Source organism: Brachyistius frenatus, unplaced genomic scaffold (assembly GCF_029030835.1).
Source record: "Brachyistius frenatus isolate BFR_SWC_R1_liver_20210118 unplaced genomic scaffold, ASM2903083v1 Contig_47, whole genome shotgun sequence".
NCBI lineage: Eukaryota > Metazoa > Chordata > Actinopteri > Embiotocidae > Brachyistius > Brachyistius frenatus.
The window spans coordinates 168,106-193,839 of record NW_027210646.1 but is presented as its reverse complement, the minus strand read 5'-3'; the positions used below and the strand labels follow the sequence as shown (position 1 = coordinate 193,839).

At 42.3% G+C, this 25,734-nt stretch overlaps 1 protein-coding gene across 16 annotated transcripts in view; it reads right to left on the bottom strand.

Annotated features, from left to right (window-relative positions):
• Positions 1-25,734, bottom strand: part of LOC138623788 (sickle tail protein homolog) — a 108,120-nt gene that overhangs the window by 16,388 nt on the left and 65,998 nt on the right. For 11 of the 16 annotated variants that reach the window (XM_069703488.1, XM_069703481.1, XM_069703486.1 and 8 more), the window contains exons 3-7: positions 12,253-12,333; positions 10,925-11,120; positions 7,365-7,563; positions 6,222-6,315; positions 868-1,745 (exon numbers count right to left, since the gene is read on the bottom strand). In XM_069703488.1, the coding sequence (XP_069559589.1) occupies positions 868-1,745; positions 6,222-6,315; positions 7,365-7,563; positions 10,925-11,120; positions 12,253-12,333 (1,448 nt within the window). Of the gene's footprint in view, positions 1-867; positions 1,746-6,221; positions 6,316-7,364; positions 7,564-10,924; positions 11,121-12,252; positions 12,334-17,182; positions 21,549-25,734 lie in introns of those variants that run through there. The other 5 variants (XM_069703483.1, XM_069703497.1, XM_069703491.1 and 2 more) reach the window with 3 other exon arrangements.

Sequence of the window (25,734 nt, the reverse complement as noted above, 5' to 3'; positions counted from 1 at the left end):
CTATGTGAACACAACAATGCCTAACCTTCGTGTCACATAGCATATTTCACATGAATACATTTTATTACAGCTACAGAGCACTGAGTGGGACTGTGTTTATTTTAAAAGTTAAGTACAGTACTTTCCAATTCAAATTCCTTCACTCTTAGAATATTCCCAGGGCATTTCTAATTGGGGTTTTTCAGGGTTCCCAGGTGGTCCCGCCTGATCTGTTTGACTGATTGGACCATTTCAAATACTTATTAAACCTGGTCAATATTTTCTTTAGTTTTCCTAGGTATGCACTGTAACCTTCCTTTTAGTAAAGCCTCGTTTGCCTAGCTAAATGGCAAGCATCACTCTAGTCCCCTTCCTATGTTTATGTGCTCTCAGTCAGAGGAGACAAACCTAAACCAGATATCAAAAGGTCTGCTAGATTATCCAGACTGAATACAGTCTGCAAGTGCTTTTGGAACAGAGTAACATGAAAATATACAGTGGGTTAATGGACTATCCCGTTTCATTGGTGGAAGCCATGTCTGGGTCTACACACTCTACCATCATCAACACTGTCTGCTCCAGAATTCGAATAGAGACTGTGAAAACAATATTCAGACAGGCCAGAGCTGGTTGTACACATAAACCAAACTGATGCATGTGCATTGGTCTGCTGTACTTGAAGTGCAGATCTTGAAGGTGAAGAGGGCAGGTTATACTCTCGCCTTCAGTCATGGATGATAAAACAGAGTCAGAACCAGGGATGGAACATCAGCAACTCATGGTTAGGGTGAAACTGGGATGCAGAGTTAGTCCATGCTCCCATGCAATGTCTGAACCCTAATTGTAGCGATCCTGCCAGCCCACTGTGAAAGTCCCCTGGAAACTTACCGTGTCTGATGTTCATTGGCAGCAGGAATGGGCCCCTGAAGGTGACCCTGTAGGTCTGAAACCACGGGTGATCCCATGTTGTTCCGTGGCTTGGTCCCTGCTACTTCCTCCTTCCTGAAGGACTGGCGCACTGGTGAGCTTCTCTCTATGGGAACACCGTGAAGTGACACGCTGTGAGGTGGCACGCCGTGAGGTGGCCCGCCGTGAGGTGGCCCGCCGTGAGGTGGCCCGCCGTGAGGAGGCCCGCCATGAGGAGGCCCGCCATGGATGTCAATCATCCGTACCTCAGTCATCCGGTGAGGGGATGGGGGAGGAGTCTTGGAACCCAAAGTAGGCAGCTGGCTGTTTCTAGACTTCTGCCTGTACAGAGAAGGGTGATCCATAGTGTCTGTGGGGCTGGGCCCACTGTAAGAGCTTGTGGAGCGGATGGAGGCACGGTGAAACCCCCCCATGCCATGTTCCGGACCATCAAGCCCAGGGTTGGGGTGTGATACATGGGCTGTAGCCATGCTCATTCGTCCTTCTTGGAGCAGGTACGGATCTGCATACAACCCCTCATTTCCTCTGGCCAGACTGTGGCTCTTCCCAGTTATGTCCTCATCTGGCTTGACATCCCGTCTCTCCAGGATAGCGCTGGGACACGGAGAGATGGAGCGGGCCGGGGGATTGGCGTTAGACAGTCGGTCCCTTGGGATAGTGGCACTCCCAGGTATAGAGCCCTGCCGAGGGCCAAATGGGATTCTGGAGGGGGATGGGGGCATGGAGTGGGGAGACGGGGGGAGGGCTCCCTGCATGGGGTGGTGTGGTGGGGGACCCATAGGGGGATGTCTTAGTGGGTGCTGTCCATCACGGCCAGCATGTGCCATTTCACTGTGCATCTGAAAAAAAAAACACCAAAGCATACAACTAAATTATTCTTGACTTTTAAACATTAAAAAAATTAAAAAAAAAAAAATTGTCATCACCCCAAAGAATCCATACAAATGAAACAAAAGTACTTAAAAAACAACTTAAATATAAAACTGGTCAGTAAACCAGACTGCATACTTCTGTCGGCCAGTGAGCTTCAGCTACTATTTATTTTGTGCATATCTCGTATTTCAGGATTGAAGTTGCCCTTGAAACAAAAACATCCATCTAACTCAGTTTACACTGTTGCTTTTCAAAGAACATACACCGTCAGCAGTTTTTCCAGAGGCAGAAAATAGTTACTTGCAAGGCTACAAACACTGTGTAAACGGCATTTCACTTTAAGTCCTTGATATTATGTCCACAGGCTTCGATAAAAACAATATTACGATAGCTAAACACAGGATTCGTTCTGGGGTTGAAAGTCCGTATTTTGTGTATTTTTTTTATGTTAAGTGATTCACCTTTATAACTTTAAACAGGCTCTGCGGTTGCTCTTTTGGAGATAAGACTGCGGTTTTCTAATAGAAGTTTTCATGAGCACCTTCAGGGCTAGTTGCTTAATTTAAACAGTCGGCTTGTTGTTGTTTTTTAACCCAACCACCTATAAGGACCACTGAAAAGAAGGCTAATGTAGAAGATAGCCTCATTTAACTAGAATGGCTTTCCAGGTTTAGATGAATATATAACTCTTCTGGTTGTAACTACAAACAGGAAGGTGACAGACTCACAGCATTAGTAAAAGGAAATCTGGTTAATGTGGTGAGCCAGCTGCTGTGTGGTTTCACCCTAAATGTAAACAACTGTTTTATCACATTTCCTCCTGGTTAGATTTGTCTGATCTTTCAATTACTTCCTCTAATTTCATTTTGATGGCTCACGTAAAGCAAGATTTAGTATTTACATTTTTAAAGAAGTGAATTCTTTGTTTTACAATTGAAGAGTTGAGTCAATTTCACTCAAGAGATCTTGCTGCTCCAGGAAATGTTATAAAGTCATACAGTAAAAGCATCAATTAAAACTACTGTATTTTTCATTCCTAGAGTTATCTTTTCAAAAAAACTAAACATGTACTGGCACAATGGAAAACTATTGTATAAACAGTGATAAAACCTGTGGTGATGTGCTGGGTATGATAACACTGGTGAGCGGGTCACACTCTAAACTCAATCCAATCCATCTTCCTTCCTGTCTGACTCTCTACTCCTGTCAAACAAACAAGCTATTGTTTCTTCAAGGTATGACTCACAGGTCACACACCTAGAAGTTGAGACGTGTCAAAACCCTGATACAAAGTTCTTTCAAAAACCTCAGGTACAGCTTTTGACAAGGTGATTTTTCAGGGTCGTCTATATTGGAAAAAAATTCTACCCGAGTGCCAACAAAGATTTTTACAGTAAGAGAACAATAAAGTGGGTGTGAGCAGTGTGGGTGCGAGAGTTGGTGTGCATTAAGAACCGGAAAACAACAATTGCTCAATGTGTACAGTAACAAAGGGCTTGGGCTTTGCCGTGATAACCAAAGAAATTAAAAAGAACCTTGGTAGCAGTGGAAGTTCACACAACCCATAAATATGGCTGCAACAAGTCGGACTGGGTGGCAAAGCACACAATAGGAAATCTGAAAAGCACAGAGCCACTGCAGGCCATCATCAAACCGTAATAATGACTTCCACTTTTTAAGGTGCCTACACACATAAAATTATCTAGAGCATTGACTAACATCTCTGATTTAGATAGATAGATAGATAGATAGATAGATAGATAGATAGATAGATAGATAGATAGATAGATAGATAGATAGATAGATAGATAGATAGATAGATAGATAGATAGATAGATAGATAGATAGATAGATGCACAGTATATACAATAAATAGAATAAAATAAAATAGAATAATTAAATTAAATTAAAACTAACTAAACAATAGTGCAAAGATTTAAACAAACAAGAAAACAGACAACCAACGGTGTTATTGTTGTGTGATGGATGCCAGCACTGCCACGTAGGAACTCTATGGGCCAAGAGGCATCACTTGTCAATCCTAAATAGATGTTGCACTTCTGAAATACCAACAAAAATATCTTAAAATATCCTTGCGCTACACAGGACAAAACACAGGAGCAAAGGCTGGAAAAATAAACACACGAGCAACCGTGTCAGGCAAATGAGCGGCCGTGTAGAGAACATCTGTGCGAGTTTGACTCGCAGACTTATTTTTCCAACGTTCTCTCTTAAGCTTCCAATAATGAGGGCGGCGTGTCCGGTAGGAGCGCACAAAACTGCCTCGATCTCATGCCGTGTCAGAGAATAGAGAGAGAGTGACAGACAGATGAAGACGAGCTGTGCTGCAGTGTTCATGCAGAGGTGTGTGAACATTTAAAGAGCTGATTGAATGGCTGGATGTACTCTGCTGATGTGTACGTAACGGTGTCGGTGAGGAACTCAATACATTTTTCATTATTAGAACCAAGATAAAGTGGATTAGGAGAGCAGATCAGAGATCAGTCAATAACTGAACCTCTGCTTACAAAATATCTCCTCCAGCTGTGTGTACATGACAAGACAGCCACTATTGACTATTCTAGGAATACAAAGCATAGCTTTGGGCACAATCCAGTAAATAAGGACAAATGAGCATTTCAAAATATTTGCCACTTTTTCTTCAGTTGAAATAAGACACAAGATGCAAATACAAAAATTGACCCAGCAGTCTGTAGCTTATCAAGTCACTTATCAGTCTGTCTATCGTGTATCAATAACTGTCAGACAACAAAGTTGTTTTTAGAACCAAAGACAGCTCGATGAGGGTTTCATTGGCCAAGAAGCTTTAATCAATATCAAAGGTAGCTGAGGATCCCACTTTGAATCAACCTGAGGCCTGGCATTCCTGCAAGACAAGAGGCCACTCTGTAGCCCAAACAGATGTTTGAACAGGTGCTCATTAGGTTGTAATGTTGCTCTTTTTCTTTTTGTAGTCAGGTTTCCTAAGTCATTATTACAAGATGTTGCCAAGAAAAAATAAAAACACAGACCTAGAAAAGCTCAAGTGAGCATTCTTCAAAAGGCAATCAAAACATACACAAAATTCTCAATCTGATCTTTACAGCTGCCAAGAACATAGACACTGCTTACAACACATTTTCACAACATAAATATTTGTGTCTGACTTTTTTAGCTCATTAATATGGTTGGAAGGAATGAACAGTTTACCAAAACCCAACTGTAACAGCAACATTTTTTTTTAAACTAACTTCTCTTTAGTGTGTAAACTTAACCTCCACACCCCACAGCCACAACCAAGCTTTTTATCTGTGTAAATTACCGCTGAGTTAAACAGTGACCGAACCATTCATGACAACAGTCTCCTTGTGTGTCTCTTACTACACACAAGGATTTCACAATGTTTGCAGAAGAGCTCTCATAACATGGTCTCGCATGTGTCTCAGGTCATCAAGTAAAAGTTATATTTTTCAAACCTGCAGATTCAGCAAGTCTCAGATTTATTAAATAGGCAATGCTGTAAAAAACTGAAGAAAAATAAAAAGAGTTTGAGGAATAGCCATCTTTCAGAACTCAGGTTCTCCTGCTGATTCCAGTTTGAAACGTTCCTGCTCTTAAACTGTTGAATTTATCTTTTCACATTTTCAAGTGTATCTTTTTTTTTGCAATTTTTTTTCAGCTATCTTTTGTTCATTTCCCCTTGAAGAAGTGAAAAGAAGATCAGAGAAGCAGTCCAAGCAACTTGCGTCAGCAAGTGAGAATAAAAAGAGTTTCTGCAAAACCTCAAAGTCATCATGCCATCTGCACAAAGACCTCTTAAACCGTCACCACGTTTGCCTCATCGCTTCTTTAAACTTTATCAATTTCACTTTACACTTATGTGACACGTACAGTCCAGTATGTAGCAAGGAGATTATAACCGAGGTTAATGTATTTTTTGCCGTATCACAATAGCGCCGCTGTGCCAACTGTAAATCTGTAACAGGCAGAGAGGAGCAGCGAGGTTAGATAAAGGGTTAGGCGGATTAGAGAGGCGGATTTGTGAAGGAACATTGAAGAAGCTGCTTCGGCGTTTTAGTTTTGTTACATCAGCAGGAAACAAACATGGTAGAATCCAAACAAGACAAAGAGATTAGAGCTGATATTGTGTGAGGAAGGACCGAAGGAAATAGTCCTGAGAATTGAGTTCAATTGTCCCTTAAACAAGCCGCACCGAAGCATGTAGTGCAGGCCCCTGGGGGAACAATATCAGACCCCCCTCTAAACAGATTACCAAGAGGCAGGGGGACATTCCTTCACTTAACTGCAAACAGGATGTGAGAATGCGAAGACCTGGAGGCTGGGTTCTCTATTTCATCTGAAAAAAATCTGCTCATCTCCCCACAGCTGCCGCTATTAACGAGAAAATGTTCATTGCGGCCGTGTTAGCTATAAGTACTTACCCTGGCATCGCCGTTGGCAGGCCGGGGTCCATGGCTGAAGGCCTGTGCTGGGTCTTTGTGGTACACCTTCAGGCAGGAGTGGTCTGTGATGTTCCTGTCGGGGGAGGAGGTGTTCGGCCATAAGAAGGCAGCCCAGACATCACCATCAGAATGTGGCCGATCCTGTCTCAGCTTGGATCTCTTCAACAGCCCTGCCAAGGGCACATACCCTGGCAGGGACTCTGACAGCCTTCTGTCCTGCGACATTTCCTCTAAATCTCAAAAGTCTATGAAAACATCCACTAATACCGCGTTGACGTGGCTCAGCTACATAAACGGAGAGCGGGTCGGGTTTTTCTTCTGCTGTTGTCACTGTGGTGCTGAAGGGTGGTGCTGTACCCTGGACACATGCGCCACCCTTCAGGCACCACGAGACAATTTTTTACAGCCCTGATAAAGAATTAGTCACAAAGTACACATTGAACTTGAGCAGGCACTCTGCAAACAAAAGGGCAAAGTTTCTTAAAGAATGTTGCCTTTTTAAATAAAAATAAAAAAACTACAAGTGGCTGCGTAATGTCTTGGCACATAGAATCTGCTGTATTATTGATAAGACATGCAGGTGAATACCTAACCAGGAAGGTACATGAAAGAAGAAAAAGCTGTGAGCTAGTATGTGTGTTTGTGCGCTTGTAAATGATACGCACACACCCGACTACACAATACTTTGGAAACTACACTCCAAAGGAAAAAAAAAAGTGCCTTAAAAAGAAGACGCCCACATTACTTGAAGTTTGCAGAGTCAAACTTTCACAAAAGGAGCGAGGACAGCAGGCGGGAAAGTCCTCGCAGTCTCTTAAAAGTGCTCCCCAGTTTGTTTGAAACATTTTGCAAAAGGTATTCATTTCAAAATTACTTTCTTTCTATCATGTAGGGGAAAAGGAAGCGGGAAGATTTCCTGGCTAGTGACATTTCCTGTTCAGGGAGAGCTAAGAACAGGAAGTGCTCAGGGAGGGTGAAAGGAAAGGACTTGAAATGGTACAGTGAAAAGAATATGAACCTTTGGAAGTCCTGTTCTCAAAAAACAATATATGCTGTCCAGTACATATTCCCATCTTTTTTGTATCTATGTTTATCACACACAAACACACCGAATATCTTTACCTGACATCAGCGAGCTCGTAGTACATATTCCTCATGTCGTCTTTGACGTAGACGGCGACGCTGGGCGACTCCAACATCTTCATGGTGAGCTGCTGCGGGAAGGCACTAACAAACAGAGCTCTGATTGTGTCGATGCTGGTGATCTCATTAGGCATGCGGATCTGTTTGGTCTCGTCCCCGTACTGCAGGTACAGTACACCTATAGACAGAGAGCAGGGGAGCAGGGGAACAGGGGGATTAGCCACAAGTAAACTTCTTTTTAATCTTTCCCATGACTGAGTCAGGCATGTGATTTCAACAACTTTCTTGAGCTATGATACACAGTTGGGTTTCTCTCGCAGACTTTAATCTCACTGTTCAGATGCTAAAGCCCTACTCAAAGCGTTAACCGATTAATGTAAATGCGCCATTTCAAGCAGCTCCTTAACTTTGCAATTACAAAGCAGTGGCAGGATGGAACTATTAGGCTGCCGCATAAAATATCGACTGAGCAAAAGACATTAGCAGGTGACTGATAAGAATCTATTCCATAAAAATCAGCAAAAATTGTGATTTGGGCCTTTTGTCATTAATTCTTAATCTATTCGGATTATTAGAGCAAAAAACAATGCCAAAACAGAGCCAGTCAAACAAAAATGCTTATTGCGGTTTATGTGAGCCTCAAACCACCTACAATACATGATCTCAGTAAATATGACATTTAGCTGCATACTTCATGGTTGGCAACTGCCCATATGACAATATCTACTCATGGCCAGCACAGATATTCGGCGGGACTAAAATTTGCATGAATCCATATTGCATGAATGTAGACAAAACCATGTTACGGCACACATTTTTTATTTATTTACCATTTGTACTACCAAACCTTGGTATCTGACATAGTAACATATTCATACTTTTATTTGTCTTAGTAAGTGGATGTTGAATGATGTAACTTGCCTCATGTCCCATACAGTGCCAATTTGTGGAAATCATTATTTTGGCTTCTGATTTGGGTTTCTCTGTGAATTCTTGCCTGAATTGTGGCACAGAGGCATCGGAAATCAAACTGCATCAGGAAAAACTCATTTCTGTGTGTGGTTTTCTGGTAGATTTTCACTTGCATACTTTCCAGACATGTAACATTGCACTTAATCTTTCACTGGACTCCTATCAATGCTACACATGTAGGAAAACAACATGCTGTATATTCAAGAAAAGTATACAAATGACTTGATTTTAGTAAAGTAAGTTGGGGCAGGAATAGAGGACAAAAGCAGGGCTGTGTGCTCGGGGTGGAACAGCACAAGTTGTGCATCAAACAAACCAAAGCTTGAACCTCTGGACCTTGGGTGTGGCATCTGTACTGCGCTTTAAAAAAAAACAGATGTCTCCCCCACAAAATGTATGGACACGCCCACACTGCACTTGTATAAACAATGCCAGGGGGAAAAAAACAAAACACTTTTCTATTTCCAGTCTCTGATTCATTGCTTACAATAGCATTGTACTGATTTGTATAGTGTCAACAATAGAACGTAATGAAATGATTAAAGCAGTTTGTGTTATTTTTCTGATAATGTTCCATCATATTTCAGAAAAATCATCCAGAATGTCACATTTCATTAACTGTAGAGATAAAAGACGATTCATTTCAAAGTCCTTTTGCGTTTGTGCGCTGAAAATAGCTTGATTTAAGGAAAGGGGCTATGGTTTTACTTGGTGCAACACCATAAAAGGACCTAGCCAGTAAAAGCTACCAGATGTTGGTGAAATATTATACAAGATCCTACATGCTCCACGAGACAGGGTGAGACAGAGAGAGGGCAAATCCAGGAAATAAAATCGCTGAGTCTCTCCATTGCTCTTTCTGGTCTGTCTGGGTTCCTGTGCAGCATAATAACTTAACAAAGTGCCCATTTGCAGAATAACTTCATCTTTCCCCCCCGAGAGCTGTTATGTTAACAGGCGGCTAGTTTTCACCCAGATGTTAGCAACTACAGCGAATGAATTTGATGACAAAGCACCATTGATCGAGAATGCATTATGAGAATTTTAATTCTTTCCTTTTATGTGCTACGACGACGTTGACTAGCTCGGTTCAAGGCTTCGTGTTACATTCCTGAGCACCTGGTTTCACTGAGGACTGGAAACAAATGGCCGGTGGTTTTTCTGACCAAATGGGCACAGCACAGCAGAGTGTCTGAGTTTTCCACATTTCTCCAGTGAGAAACACAAGTTTAAACTAAATGCAGTCGTGAAAAATATCCTTCCGCGGCCGTTATTATTATCACCGAAGTTTAAAATGCAAGGAAAAGCCAGCAAAAGACTGCATTACAACCACAAAATGAATACTCTGAAATACAGCACAATTGATGCCACACTCTACAATGAATCTGATACTCACTTTAGCGGTTTTAAGGATTTCCTGGTTTCTGCTGGCTCTTATGATGCTCTGGAAAAGACCACGCTACAACTCCTGCCAGCACAAGCAGGAGATACTAAGAAGCCCCAAATGTCCGTTGGGACTAAGCGACGCGTGTGCCTGTGTGTTTGTGTGTTTTTGTGTGTGTGTGTGTGTGTGTGTGTGTGTGTGTGTGTGAGAGAGACTGTGGGAGGGACACTGTCGTAAAGAGGTGCCCCTTTTTTTCTCCTCCCCCTTCATCACACCATAACCCCCCACTGCCCTGACGCTTTGTCCTGATGTTTTTGATGGAGAGAAAGAGAATGATGGATTAAGTGTGTGTTTGCGTTTCTGTGCGTGGACATACATGCACGGTGAAGCATATTTGTTGTGTTTTTGTTTTGACGTCGTGCTTCTCAAGCAAAACAAGAGGCCCTACTGGCATCATAAACCGCAGAAAATGACACCCTGCAGTTCCTGTTATGGTAGTTCACTTTGGTTAAAAGGCGGGCCACTCGGATGCTTTCTTAATACCCAGTAGCAGATGCCTTGCTGGGTTGAGAGCTACGCTTGCACACTATTCTGTTGAAAATTTACAGGCTCCATAATTTGTTTGGAGAAGTTCTCACACTCTTTGCAACAACTTTCAGCCTTTCTGCATATTAATGCAAATGAGGCACTATGTGTGTTGATAAGACGACTCATTTCTAATCCTGTCAATAAAATGATGGTACACTGTGAATGGTTTGCTCTATCTTTGTCTAGAGAGGGAATGAATTCTAATTAAAACAAAGCTGTGAACTGAAGTGGAGAGAGCAGGGTAGGAGGAATGTAGAAGGTAGATGGAGTGAAAGGAAAAGACAGTGAGATCATGGTGTGGTTAGGAGGTATCATTTAAATTATGCCAAGATTAGCTAAAAGTGTGTAATCAAACACAATCAATGCCCGTTCACTTTTATCTCAGTCCATTCACAAAGTCAACTCAGGATTTAAGATGTAGTATTTTTTTCTCAATTAATTCCTAATGGAACTGAAGAAAGAATTTCTACATGGAAAATATTGGCGGTTTGAATTGAAGCAGCATTACAAGACAGTAGATTGAAACTTTTTGTGGGCCACAACAAGCAACAAAGCCTAATCCAGGTAAGAAGGTATTTTCTCACACACAGCGTACCTAGTGAGCGGTCCTTTGTCTGGTTGGTCGATCGCACGACAGGCAGGCTGGCACGAACCCGGCTGCCACGGGTGAACGCTGTGGGTGCATCAGCCTCAGACATGGCGTCCAACGAATCCAGGGAGGCGAGAGATAGGTGGTCGACCTGGTCGCCGACGCTGGGCTGGGGACTGGGTCCGTGTTTTGGGCTTCTGCTCTGGAGTGGGAGGCACATGGAAACAATACAGTCAGAGTGAGACCATGGAAGCACAGGATTATACAGTACATGCATGTGCAATCTCCAAACAACACGATAAACTGTGCTTATTTTACACTGAAGTGTTTAATATTGTCTTTCAGACACAATGCATTTGGTGGAATAGGAAATAACACTATCTGCCGCTTTGACAATATCAGGTGTGTTATGGGTCACACGCATTGTTTGTCAAGCAAGAATAAAGAGCCTCAGAAGTTGACCTTGACCTCGACTCCAGCACAACAACAAAATAATCTAATGACTGCAGTCATGCAAATGTGCAAAGAAGCATTAACACTGTTTGTGACTAATACATTTTCACACGTTTAACACTTCAGCGTGCTGTCCCACAAGCACATAGCAGCACCTAAAGTTATTAAATATAAGGAAGTTTCAAATAATACTCCAGCATGTTAGTACAGTCAGTAAAGGCAGAGAAAGAGATCAAACAGAAACCTACAATAAGAGTCCACGAGAAAAAAACAAAGAAGGATCCACAGTTGTGTCATCAAAACTTAAAGATCAGTTCTCTACTCTGTAATAAGATCGGTATGACGTGGCATCCTCAAGCCACGGCTATAATGAGATGATGTGTGACAGGACCTCTGAGCCCATTGAGCTATTGTGCAGCGTTGTAAGGTGATCTGCTCCTCAGAGACGACGTAGGGCTGAAAGCGAGGGGTTACTAAACACTGGGCTCTTTATGAAATGCTCTTCTTCCCTGGCACCAGTGTGGTGCTGTGGAGCTAATGCAGCTGGAGACACAGGGCCGGGTCCATCAGGTTATCTTGTACACACCTGCATGCGCATTCTACTGTTATCTCACACTCACACATGTACAGCCAAATAAAGAATTTAAGCATTTTATATTAAGTGCAGTTGACAATTCTGGGAGCTTCTGTGGGCCAGAATTGGTTTAGCCTGACAGCCGAGGAGGGCTGTCGGGCACAAACAGGGCAGACGCCGAGAGCCACGTGGGCAGAAGGGTTGGGAACATGGTCACACAGCAGATGTTAGTGAGGATGCAAACGCAGCCTCACACACACCGACAGGCACAACAGTAGGATGCAGATAAGATGAAAGGCTGACTAACTCTGTGGGGCAATTGGATTCTCATCAAATACCTCTGAATGTCAAGCTCAGAGTGAAGGGAAGAGAGCATGCCCTGTAAAGACTGAAAAGAGGAGAGAGGGAGAAAATTAAAAGCAAATGGCGAAGAAACGGCAGCGAGAGGTTGAGATGGAAAAAGAAATGGTGATTAAACAAAACGGAAGAACCATGGAAACAAATCAATGTCAATGGCGGACCAAAGAAAAGAAGAAAGAGGCTGATAAGAGAACCTGGACGAAGTTATCATGAACACAATCTATAAGCAGATTGTATTTATTTTAAAAGCACTTACCGCTTTTTTTTTTTTATAAGGTCAGTTAAAGCCGAGTTAAAATCATGTGAAGATCTGAGAAATCCCAACTTTTAATCATTTCTACGGTTACATTAATAGCTGCCATTTATCCTTTTGTTAATAACAGAGCATTTAATTCTGCTTCTCGTCCCCATGTGGTATATGGTGAGTCAGCATGTGAGCATTCCTCTGATGCACCTTCACAGCGACCAGGCAAAACTGCTGAGCCATCGCTCAATTTCTGTAATTCCATTAAAATACGCCAAGGTCGCAGCACTCCGGGATTGTCAAATATTTTGTTAATGCATGATGATGGTCACCTTTTAAAACAGAGAGGTCAAATGGAGTTGACATGTCACTTGAAACCAGACGTGTTGGGAATTCAACCCTATCGCTGAATGATTCACGAGGTAATTCAGTGATGATGGGTCCAAACAGCCCCCCTACACTGCTCTTCTATCTTCTCGTGCTTCTGTGAATCATATTGGCTTCCTCCGTCACCTGGAGGCAGTAAGTGTGTCTGAGTGGTCTGTCAGTGTGATCTAATATTTTCTGATATACTTCAGTGGAGGAAGGAGGAACCCACAGATAAAGTTGAATAAAGAGTTCAATATCAATATGTGGCGGAGTCGAGGAGGAATGGAGAATTACACCCGCTCTCTTGCCGAGAGTTAGATGAGAAGATTGACACCTCACTTGTTCACCAAGTAAACCTCAAGAAATGGCTGCGTGTTATGCTAAGCTAAGTTCCTCCTGGCTCCAGTTCCATATTTAATTACAATAGTGTTGATCTATAAAGTAACTACCTAACCTAACCTATCCATTTAAGTAACGGTAAATAGTTAAAGCATGAATGTAACTTTGGATACGTTTAGTTTTATTTTTGTGATAAAAAAACACTAAATGTGATGTCCTACAGATAAGTAGGGCAGCGTAACAAAGTTAGCTAACTGAATTAGCATGAGGTACACGGTGTTATCCATCCAAAATCTGCAAAAACATCGCTAAAGTCAGTCTCCCTGCTGCTGGTGATGAGACTGTATAGTAGCAAAACACTAAGGAATCTGAAAAGACACATTTTATTGCTCAGGAATTCAGGATTATGTTATTTCTTGTTTAAAAAAATAAATATCTTGTTTCAATAAGACCTACATGGATAAAACTTACTTTCAGTTTCTGCAACGTTTCAGAAAAATATTACAATAGACACAGTGTGACAGTTGAATTGCACAGGAGGAAAAGATAGTTAAAGTGAAAAGATTCGAATATAAAGATGGAGGAAATTGCAAATGAGACCTCCTACCTCCCTGTGGAAAGAGGTAATTAAAGTTAAACCACTTCACACCAGTTCACATCTGACAAATGAGGTGTCCCCTCCAAAGGTTAACAGTTTTGTTCAGATGAACTTCTCTGCCTCGCTCTCATTCACTCCTTTCTCTTGCATGCGTGCACAGATTCTCATTTTGACAGCGGCTTTGTATGATATTGCCCAAAAAACTGGCATCCAAAGACCCTTCTTGTCCCACCTAACACCTTCCTGCTTTACGGTCCAGATGTGAAAGCCGCAGGCCAACCACTGATTAGCACTGAAAAACCTGCTTCAGCCCGCTCACGCCTACAGTACATTCTACACCAGTGATTTTCTCACATCAGTCAAAAACCTTTGACACGCCTGTGATTCTGCTTTTTCAGCAGCGGCTCCCTCTGTACAGCACATTGACTCTGACAGCTTTGATGAATGTGTAACTGAGACACCAACATTAGCTTATACGCAGGAATAGGACACGTTATAAAGCCATGAGAAGAGCCCCTCGGAAAGGAAAGTGTCCAGAAAATATCAGAGAACGTCTCCTTCGATAATGGTGGGTTGCCTGTGGAGAGCTGCAGCCAGTGTCAACGGGTTGTTATCATAAGACCTCTGTCAAATAGTCACCACGATTACGGTTAGAACAGGTCTCGAAATAACTCGGTGGGATTTTCTTCATCGAAATGGTTAAGTTGTGTTGCCTAAAAATGCAAACCGCTCTCTGTTGCAGCAAACCTTTTCCACAGGCCACCATGCCATTACTCACAAATTGTCTTCAACACTACTTGCAGGAGCTTTATATTAAATGGATGTCACAAATAATACAACAAATACAAGCGATGATTGTGCGCGCAACCATCCTAGCGGAGAATAGATCAAATATAAAAGATAAGATAGAAGCAGTTCAATCGTCCTCTGTGTCTGCATGTGTGCGTGTGTTTGAAAGAGGGGAGGAAAGAGCAATACAAAGAGAGACTGAGTGTGTGCATGGGTGAGCCAAGCCATTGTTCCAGAAAATCTGACCCGAACCCAGGACATCCTGCAAACATTTATGCAACAGTGGTCTGACAAACAGCAGGCTGTCATCAAAAAGAAAGCTCAGGTCTGTGTGTCTGCATTCCCAAAATGTAATATTCAAACTTTGTAGGTCAGCGCTCCCACATGTGACATGGTGTACATTGCACAATGCCAGGATTTAATGTTATGCATGTTCAGTGCGGTTGCTTGTCACTGCAATCCGTCTTCAAACTGGAGGAGAATATAACATTATTACACAAAGCAGAATATATAATGTAACATAATAGGTTATGTTACATCATGCTGCCCCCGTCTTAGTTCCTGACGGACAGGCTGACGTGTGGAGCCGAGCCGGGGCGATTAAACTAAATTATGATTGTTAATAATAATGGCGGCTCCCATCAGGAGTCTGCTGTGTCACTCATGGAGATTTAAGTACAGGCATAGCCTCAAAAGCCGACAGATTGTCAGGCACTACACCTGCTCCCAGTCTACACAAAGACCACTGATTGGGGCCGACTTTCTTATATAGTCAGCGTAGTTTGGGTTATAATCGCTTTCTCATAACATAACCAAGTTTTCAACCTAAAAAAAGAGGCTGTGTCTTCTGATATCAGAAGTCTGTGACAAACGGTCAACTGCAGGTTCACAAGTCATTTCAAGAAGGCAAAGACAGCTCATATGTGAATGTGTTTATCTACAACAGCAACAGCCGCTGCCAGAATCCAAGTACAATAGCAACATGTCTTGTGTACACAGAGTAAACACACACAGGTAACCAGAGAAACCGGTTTCATTTAGTAAGGCCTGAGCACTGAATGGTGCGAAACCCCTGTTGTTACTTCATACCGTCTTTTAAACGTAAAACAATGTAAACAGGAGAGTGGAGGTGGAAGCTCGTGTGGCTTGAGATGCAAACTTGCAGCGTCGTGAGCACGGCTTTCTACTTAAGATGCTAATTTGGCTCGAGGTCTGGGGAGCGAAAATACAGCTAACTGTAATTACCTGACCTGATCTGCATGGCAAACACGTAAACAGAGGACGGTGGCTCCCATCTCCCCTTACTCAACTTTTTTTTTTATTCTGACATGTTATTCCACTTAGATGCTGTGAGTCTGGCCAAGTTAATGTGACTAGAGTCAAATGTTAAAAAATAAATAAAATAAAAAAAAAAAAATGCTGTTTGAGGCTAAGTGTCCCAGAGTAAAACATTAAATCAAAACTGTCCTTTCCCCCTCTTTTGAAATCAATCTATTTATCAGCTCCACAGAGACAAAGTTCAACACAGTGGGCATACAACTGCTAGAATTACTTAAAAAAAACACACATGTGAGTCTAAAACTCAGCCCCACTGCAATTCTGAAGAATAAAAGCCCCTGTCAATCAACTGGTCAGTGCTTAGTCCGTATGCTGTCTGCGGACAGACCATCATCCTTTGTCTCGCAGAGCCTAAATGACACTACACCAAAATCCCCCTGTCATCTATTCCCATTCATTGCTGCTATATCCCTCTCGCTCCCTCCTCTGATGCATTCCTCCTCTAATCCTGTCATCAAAATCCCCACATGACCTTTCGGAGACGAGTTCCTTTGTTAATTGGCGCGTTAATTCAGATGACTTTATAGTATCCGCTGTATATGTGTGTGTGTGTGTGTGTGTGTGTGTGTGTCAGTCAGAGCTGACAATGACGGTGAAGCTGTGTGCACAAGTTGTGGCAGTTCAAGACCCGCTATTTGCAAGTTTATAATCAAAAGATCACGCCAGAAATGTAGATGCAAAACAATAATCAGAACTCTCTCATTAATAAAATATTACATTGACATGTAAAATACAATCAAGCAGATCATTCAGGCTGCAAACGAAGTGTGTAATCACAACAGAGACAATACTGTGTCTGCTGACCCATAGCAGAGAGGATGCAAGATGACTATCTCTTACGCCACTTTTGACATTTTAAACAACCGAGCACCACAGTCCAAATGATCACACACACACACACACACACACACACACACACACACACACACACACACACACACACACACACACACACACACACACATATACATACATACATTAATTCATTGGTGTTATCACCAGCAGACATCACCGCCTCCTCTGAGTGAGCAAGGTTAGGAAGTAATCAATGCTTTCTTTAACCGGTTCTGTCATGTTGGATTCAAAAGCTCAGTCCTTTCTTTTGTATTTAAGAATATATATGTCATGTACAAACTAACTTAAAAAAATCAAAACAATTAAAGCAACAAACAGGTTAAAAAGCAATAATGCGGTCTTTACCATACTCGACAAATGTCACTCTTCCCCCAGTGACTTCCATGTGAGACTGGAAATTCTGTGGTTTAAAGGAAACAATCTCTTCCACCACTGTTATTTCAGCCCCTCGAAGCACTTGGTCTGTACAACTGCCCCCGTCCTGCTCCCTCCTGTTTCTGTTCTACACAAACACAGGCACACTACACAGCGGATGCCCCCCACCCCTTCCAAATGCACACGCCACCCCCACTTCCCTAACGATCCAGCAGCACAATACAAACACACAATCCGCACCAGGCGGACTGCAGGGGAAAGTCATTGTTTGCGTGTGTGCTTTTTACATTCGTGAGACACAGATTGTTTTGGACAGAGGGAGACATCTGCACAAATCATGATGCTCAAATATGTCTTACTTCCAGGCTATTCCAGCAGCCTATGAGTAGAAAATCGGATTCCTGCAACAGCTTTAAAACTCCATAAAGTTTCCATTCGGTGCAATTTTTTTTTTTTTTTATCTTAAAATGGCAGCTTCGACACTAATCCCCATGTCCAATCTCAGCTTCCATCTCATGGCCATGAGGCTATGACTGAAGACTGAGAGATGACATTTGTGTCCCAAGGAGATAAGACCCTTCTCTTCCCTCAGGAAACCTGAGAGCCAATGCAAGAAATACTCCCGCTTGTCCGATCATACACTTGGACACACCCAGGAATACATCTGCATGGCCGCCTTCCTGGAATGTTTCTGAGCACATTTTAATGAATGTCGGGGTCATTACAAGAACAATTTGTGATGCTAAAACAAATTTATTGAAAGGAAGCCGTGTTGTGGTTTCAGCCTTGCACTCAAGCCAAGGTGTTACATAAAATAACTTGTCCAGACTTACACTAAGACTGACAGATCACGTGCAAGCACTGCATGCACTGATTTCCTCACATCTATGAATGTGCACACATTAAGTCTGCCTCCTCTTTTCACCATCTCCCTTACTAAACAAATACATGCAAACAATTTGCTGGGAGGGCTGCAGAGGCACAATCTGTCTGGACTTGCTCTTTAATGTCACTTTATCAGCAGCAAGACACATTTCATTGTTCCCAACACTTAAAGCTTCCCAGAATAGCACAATAAATGTTTGATTAACTCTCACACATAGGATTCCTTCTCAGTGAAAACACAGTGGACAGAGAAGTGCCCATGTATTCGGCATGTCTTTACACGATTATGGGCTGTCTCCAGAGAGCGTCTTTCTGGTGGTAAAATAAAGGATCTTCCAGGTTTTATTTGAGCCTCTCTGCATGTATATCTGAGCGTGTGGCTCTGAGCTTGTGTTCACCAAGACAATGAGGACTTTCTTCTGAAAAAAACAGAGTCCTGTATCCTCTACATGATATTACACACACATAAACTCCATCTAATACGGACAAGAGAGTATATTTCTAGTAGTGTCACAGCGAAGCTAAATTTGTGCAACTCACCTTTTTTATTTACTATGAACAAGCGATCCTTTCCGTTTCTGTCACAGCATTTTGTCAAATGTCAAGTCTCGTTTTTGTCTCATGTATCCAGGCCCGATAATGGCTTTGCTATTCATGCCTAATTAACAAGTCACTGAAGAGCACACAGCTCCTCCACTGAGCCTAAGATTTATTATACCCACTCTCCCACAGGCGAGTTTCTTGGTGTGTGTGTGTGTGTGTGTGTGTGTGTGTGTGTGTGTGTGTGTGTGTGTGTGTGTGTGTGTGTGTGTGTGTGTGTGTGTGTGTGTGTGTGTGTGCGCGTGCGTGTGTGTGTATGGAGAAAATGAAATCAGATAATCAGTAATGAGGTGAAGTTTTCATTAAGCCTGACACAACTACCTCTAGTGTGTCTGTATTTCCTGTATACATGATCAACATCACTGTCCATATGTTATTTTCTCACTCTGACTGGTGGTGACATACAGTTTCTTTTTTCCACTTCTCATACAAGTGACTTATTTTTTTTTACTTCTGACAGACAATAGGAGCCACTGCTCACACACATAAACAGACACACAGCTCTGACCTCTCAGCTCAAGATGAGTCAGGCAACCATATGCAATAAATTATGAAACTCAAACTCTCACTGTCAGTAAACAACAGCCGACATTGAGGCTTAAAGTGCTAAATCACCCCCACGTTATCCCTGCACTGAGCTCCGGGCTCATGACTGTTTTGTAAGCTACCATGTTAACACCAACTGCAATGTGTTGAACAGCCAACTAAACAGAACGTAGCATGGACTGAGTTGCACGGTCATAGTTGTGGTTGAAGTGCTACGATAACTGTAGCACATGCTCGACTTCTGTCGAAAAACTTAATTTATTACTGACCCATAAGCTGCCGATTCTTGTTACATACTTGGCTGCAGTATTCCAGCTGTTCCCTGTCATCCATGTCATGTTGTTTTGTAAAAAAACAACAACTGTGTTCTCTTTCGATTGGTTGAAATTGTAATTTAAACATTGACAGACGCATCTTGTCTGACTTTGCGCAATGTGGCTTCAATGCTTTCTTCAATAAATCCACAATCCACCCATATATCCCCAGTGGGAAGGGCCAACTGGAAATATAGCACAGGGTATCAAAATAAAGTTTGAGCCAGATGCTTCGAACTGGTCCTGTCAGTGGTGAAATCTTCCTGGTGTGCCCGTCTCTGCTTTGCCTTTTGAAGTTTGGTTCATACCTTTGGCCCAAGGTGGAGTCCAGATGTTGGGCTGCATGCAACGACTTGCAAAGCAAAGGTACAGATGTAAAAAAAACAAAAAAACAAGAGGGAACGCACCTGTTGTTTAGTTCTAGGGGCCAAAAAACGAAATATTAAAAATTCACCATACAAAGTACTCTTTTCTTAACTTGATACAGCATATTCGGTTTATTAACTTGAAGTTAATTTAAATTACAATTTCTGGATTTTATCCTCAGACCCTTCAGATATTGGAAACAGGAGTTATAACGTTGTAGTTTGAAAAACATAGACATGATGCAAACCTGGTGTGTGTCTTTGTCACGCGAAAACAGTAATGAAGACAGAGCTAACCCAGTCCCTACCTTTTGCACAAAGGTCCTTGGAGAAGCCCTGCATGTTGTCTTTGTGTTGACTTGGATACGAAGTGTCTCTCACAGGACAACACACCATTTTAATAAAGCTGAAATACATTTACAAGTTCAAAGAACTGCCTTAGCTGTTCAAGAAATGAATACATCTAATTCTACAAAACTAAGGCAAGGGGTTTATGCAACAGATTACATTACATTTCATTTAGCTGATGCTTTTATCCAAAGCGATTTACAATAAGTGCATTTCAACCATGAGGGTACAAACCCAGAACAACAAGAATCAAGAAAGTAAAATTTTCTTCAAGAAAGCCAAACTACAAAGTGCTTTAAGTAAGTGCCATTTTAAGTGCAATTTTTTTTCTTTCTTTTTTTTTTCTCCCTATTCAAGGTATAGTTGGAAGAGGTGTGTTTTTAGTTTGCAACGGAAGATGTACAGACTTTCTGCTGTCCTGATGTCATTGGGGAGCTCATTCCACCATTTAGGAGCCAGGACAGCAAACAGTTGTGATTTTGTAGAGTGTTTAGCTCGCAGCAAGGGAGCAACAAGCCGATCGGCAGATGCAGAGCGGAGGGAGCGGGCTGGGGTGTAAGGTTTGACCATGTCCTGGATGTAGACTGGACCCGATCTGTTCGCAGCACGGTACGCAAGTACCAATGTTTTGAAACGGATGCGGGCGGCTACTGGTAACCAGTGAAGGGAGCGGAAGAGGAGCGGAGTAGTGGGAGTGAATTTTGGGAGGTTAAAGACCAGTCGAGCTGCTGCATTCTGGATGAGCTGCAGAGGACGAATGGCACTAACAGGTAGACCTGCCAGGAGGGAGTTACAATAGTCTAGGCGTGAGATGACCAGAGCCTGAACCAGAACCTGCGCCGCCTTCAGATTAAAAAGGGGACGTATTCGCCTGATGTTGTGCAGCATGTATCTACAGGAACGTGTTGTTGCAGTGATGTTGGCAGTAAGGGAGAATTGACTGTCGAGTGTCACACCGAGATTCCTAGCAGTCAGGGTCGGGGATAACACGGAGTTGTCAAAGGTAATAGTCAGGTCGTCAGATGCCAGATGAAATTGAATCAAGATTCTGTTGATTTACATATTGTATTTTTTACTGAACCAGACATTTTAAAGCAGCCCTTTTACTTCTGAAAAGAATGCCAAGATGCCAGAGGCAAAGTACCAAATAAATATTGACAACCCGAGGGGCAAACACAACTGCAAAAGACATAACGGTTGGCGGTAAAGAGGTTGCAGGCTGTTCAGTAACTGACAAGAGAAATTTATCTCAGGTTATTAGCTGTACATTTTTGTGAATGCTGACTTTTTACACTTTTTCCTCAGCATCCAAGTATTCTGCAATTTTGGCCAAAAAAACAGATTTAAACACGATCATCCTGTCATTGTTTCAAACCATTAATCCCATAGAGGTGCAAATCTAACCGCGCGTACATGAATGCTTACAAATAGATATTGTGCTTCTAGTCTTCAAGCTGTCTTAACCAGCCAAAATATAGATAAGAAAATGCTCAGTGAATCCATTAAAGCCATTGAGTGCTACAAACTGGAAATTAAATATTAAAACTGTTCTTTGTCGGAAAATTGGATTAGCTTCTTGTCTTCACTGCATTGAGACAGTTTAGTTGATTATTTACTTTGCAAGACGGCAGCCGAGCTGATAAAATAAGCCACAGAAGGATCCACAGATGAAGCGCCTCAGGGTGAAACTGATTAATTGACAAAATGTTCTTAATTGTACCCAAAGGAATGTAAAGGGCGTAAGGTTAAAAATGTCTCAGACAGTTCACCTGCATTCTCTGAAAATCTGTCAAGGCAATGTGAACTTTTCCAGATCCTCACAATGAGAACCTGTCTGTTAAGCCAGAGGAGCAACAATATAACAGAAGATGACCCCGACTGCTGTTGTTAAATTAAGCCAGGGCTAATACAGCTCTGTTATTCTGCAGAATAGAGTCCTGAAAAAGAGCTCAGACCTGATTAGCTGGTCTGATTAACACACTGGCATGTCGTTTGAGACAGTGTGTAAAATTCTGTCTGGCTTGACTCATTATCAGCAGTGATCAGTGGCAGGTCCATCAGGGCCTTCTGTCAGAATGGATTAACACCCCCACCCCCCGACGACACTCGGGATTAGACACAACCTTGGCGCCACTCCACAGACCACTTGTCCTCTCCGTTGGGGTGCTGCACCCCCCAAAAACGCAACCCCCCCCCCCCCACACACACACACACACACACACACACACACACCACATAACCCCTGTCAACTGGCAGGTCAATGCATGCCCATCATTAACCTTGTGGTTCCTGTTTGTGTTGCTCTCAAAGGGCCACTTCATGCAGAGGTGGCAGATGCTGCTAAAAACAACTCCTGCCTCTGATTGAGTGATTAAAAACAGAGGCTTCACTGCACACCTGCAGAACACAATATCTGATTGTGTGATTTCAGATACATGGTGCAATACGGTCTACAATAAATACACGTCTTCTGACTTATTGTAACCCCATGAACTACATCCCGGGGTTACACTTGTTTTTAGTACACAATAACTACATGTGTGCTTGCCGGCTCAGCTCTTGTGATACCCCGGTCATTGCAGGAGAGTACAACAACAAATGATCTTGTTTAGTTAAAAACAGGAACTAGACTCCTCCAAGACTAAACCCTCCGTCTACTCGTCTTTCCTCTGATCATGGTCAAATCTCTTGCAGTGAGTGGATGCATGCTCGGAGCCAGTGTTATCTAGCTGACCTTGGTTCAAAGCAGCAAGAGTGTAGCAGGGCCAGAAACCCACAGAGAGAAGTACGTGGGAGACTGGTCAAATGTTGCAATGCTTCAAAAAGAGTCAGGAGGAGAGTCCACAGAGAATTTTCTTTCACAAATGAGTGTTATTTATGTAGCTGAGTTGAATGTGGATTGTTTGGGCTCCCATCTTACGTTGATGTTGTTACTAAATGCAGCCATTTTTCCATGCTAAATTTATACCACTGATCTGCTTTTGACATGCTGCCCAACCGCTACTAGCCCTGGAAAGTGATCTCCTCTTGTGTGATCCTGTTCCAGTTAGTCTCCCCATTAAAAGCTTTTTATTTTGCCTTCTTCTCAAGGGATGTATGGTGAAAGATGGCAATCATGACAGGCACTTTCTGTATAGTAATTATTAAACTCTCTTTAAGAAAAAAAAAGTTTATTATTATTATCTTCATCATCATTATGGATTCCTTTCCCCTTCGGCTGTTTAACTTTGTAATACACTCTACACTTACACTCTAGAATCTTGTTGCTAAAGATCAAATTAAAGAAAGGAAATGAGGGTTATCACCATAAAAACGAGTAGTATTGTGTGATCTTTGATAATATACTTTATAAACAAGTCTTTTGCTTGTTTGCAAACTTTTTTCATTGCTGACCACAGCAAAAACTACACAAGAAAAAAATTAAACGGAAAGAAAACTCTTTGAAACTACCTGTTTGTACACAAACTATTACTGAAAATGAAGGGCGGTACATACCCACCATAGCCTACAATAACCAATACATGGTGTGTTGCAGGTCATTATGTGTTATTATGTGTTTGTGACATGTGCTGATTATGTGTAAAGAAGAAAACCTTATCTTAAAATGGCAAAAAAAGATTTAAACCTGTGTAGCATGTATTTAAGAGATCATGACAGGCATCCAGTTTTGCAGGCCTGCTTGACATCTTGGCCATTAACATAATATAATTATATAATATCAATATAATAGATGTTTAACTGTCAAGCAGGCATAAATCATCCTGAAGAAAACAAACTGTAATCAGATTCAGATTCAAGTGTTCGATTCTGCTCGAAGTACCTGACACTGCCTTTTTCAACAACACAGCCTCGTTACACACTGAACCACATACCTTCTCAAACTCACACTGTTACCGTAACCTGTGCTCTCATCGGCAAACGAATGATCACAGCTTGGGGGTGACAGACCTGTCAGTCTGTTTGTCCGTCTGGTGCCCACAGCTGCAGACAGCTGTCCTAACATGGCCGCCCTACTCTGTAGAGAAACCCCGGGCCTGGCGAGTCACAGTTCGTCAAACACAGACACTGACACACACAGGCGGAAGGAGGGGATTCAGTGTGTGCATGTGTGTTTGTGATCGGTCAAGCAGTTCAGTATGTGCTCGTCCAAGCCCCCTGGGCAGAGAGAGGGAGAGAGAGGATGGGTGGCGGTCAGGCCAATGGGATGTTATCTCATCTCCCTTGGGTGGGATCCAGGTCTTTGCAGGCCTGATGAAGAGCGGAGGAAATTAAACCACTCGCTTTTGTTGTGAGTTTAAGGATCACAGAAGAAGATGAAAGAGGATTCGGGGGGTATCTTATATAAGAACGAGTCAGTAAGCTTGTGTGTGTGTGTGTGTGTGTGTGTGTGTGTGTGTGTGTGTGTGTGTGTGTGTGTGTGTGTGTGTGTGTGTGTGTGTGTGTGTGTGTGTGTGTGTGTGTGTGTGTGTGTGTGTGTGCGTGCGTGCGTGCGTGTGCGTGTGAGCATTTGTGAAGTCATTCTGGGTGGAGTGGGGTCATCCCCTTTTCAAACTAAAGAGATATCATCTTCCCAACCTCCGCTTGACCTTGATAAATCCCCGCCTTTGTAACCCAAACCTCCGGAGACATTTCCTTCTCACCTCTGAAGCACACATTGCTACCGATGTTGCATTTCCTGTATGGCCGGCATCTTTACATCTGCGTGAGAACGGTAGCAAGTCTTCCCCTCTCCCACACTACCTGTCCCTGAATTCCCAGCAATGTTGTTGTGAGCGAAGGTGACTTATTTTCTGGCTGTTTTACTTCAAAGCTTAAGAATTACACCTCCCCAGGGGACCGAATGACACTTCAATTAACTTGTCATTAGTGTTTTGTTTTAATTTTCTGCAGCTTCTCTTAGCAGTGAATGATCGCATTGTTCTTGACATCAGAGTTTGAGCATGCCAAATGGAGTCTTCAATCATTCTTTTTCATTGAATTTATTTGCAAGAACTTCAAGTCCAAACAAGTCTCTTTTGTGATAGCATCATGCATCTTTTCTTTTACCTAATAAATTTATCTCATCTGAATAACACGAGTAGTTTCATTCCAAAATCATTTTCATTCAAAGTGTTGTGTTTTACAAACTGACAATCAGCACCTTTCTCATCTGATTTCAGTGTTTCAGCAGCTATGGGAAGACCTTCAAAGGGTGTCATTAAACTTATCAAGCTGTTATTAAACTTTTTTCAATAGAAACTCTAGCCATGAGGAAGCACTGTCAGATAAACCACTGGTAATAAGGACAGTGAGTTACGACATAAATTCTAAAGGACCGTGGAAAGACCCCAAACGTGTATTTTATATATACAGGTTCAGACATGAGCAAAAAAAACTCCTTCCTCTTGTTGCTTCATACAACCCCCTGAACAGCATGTGCATAGTCAGCAAGCAGTTGCCTTCATAAATACTCACAAAAAGGGAG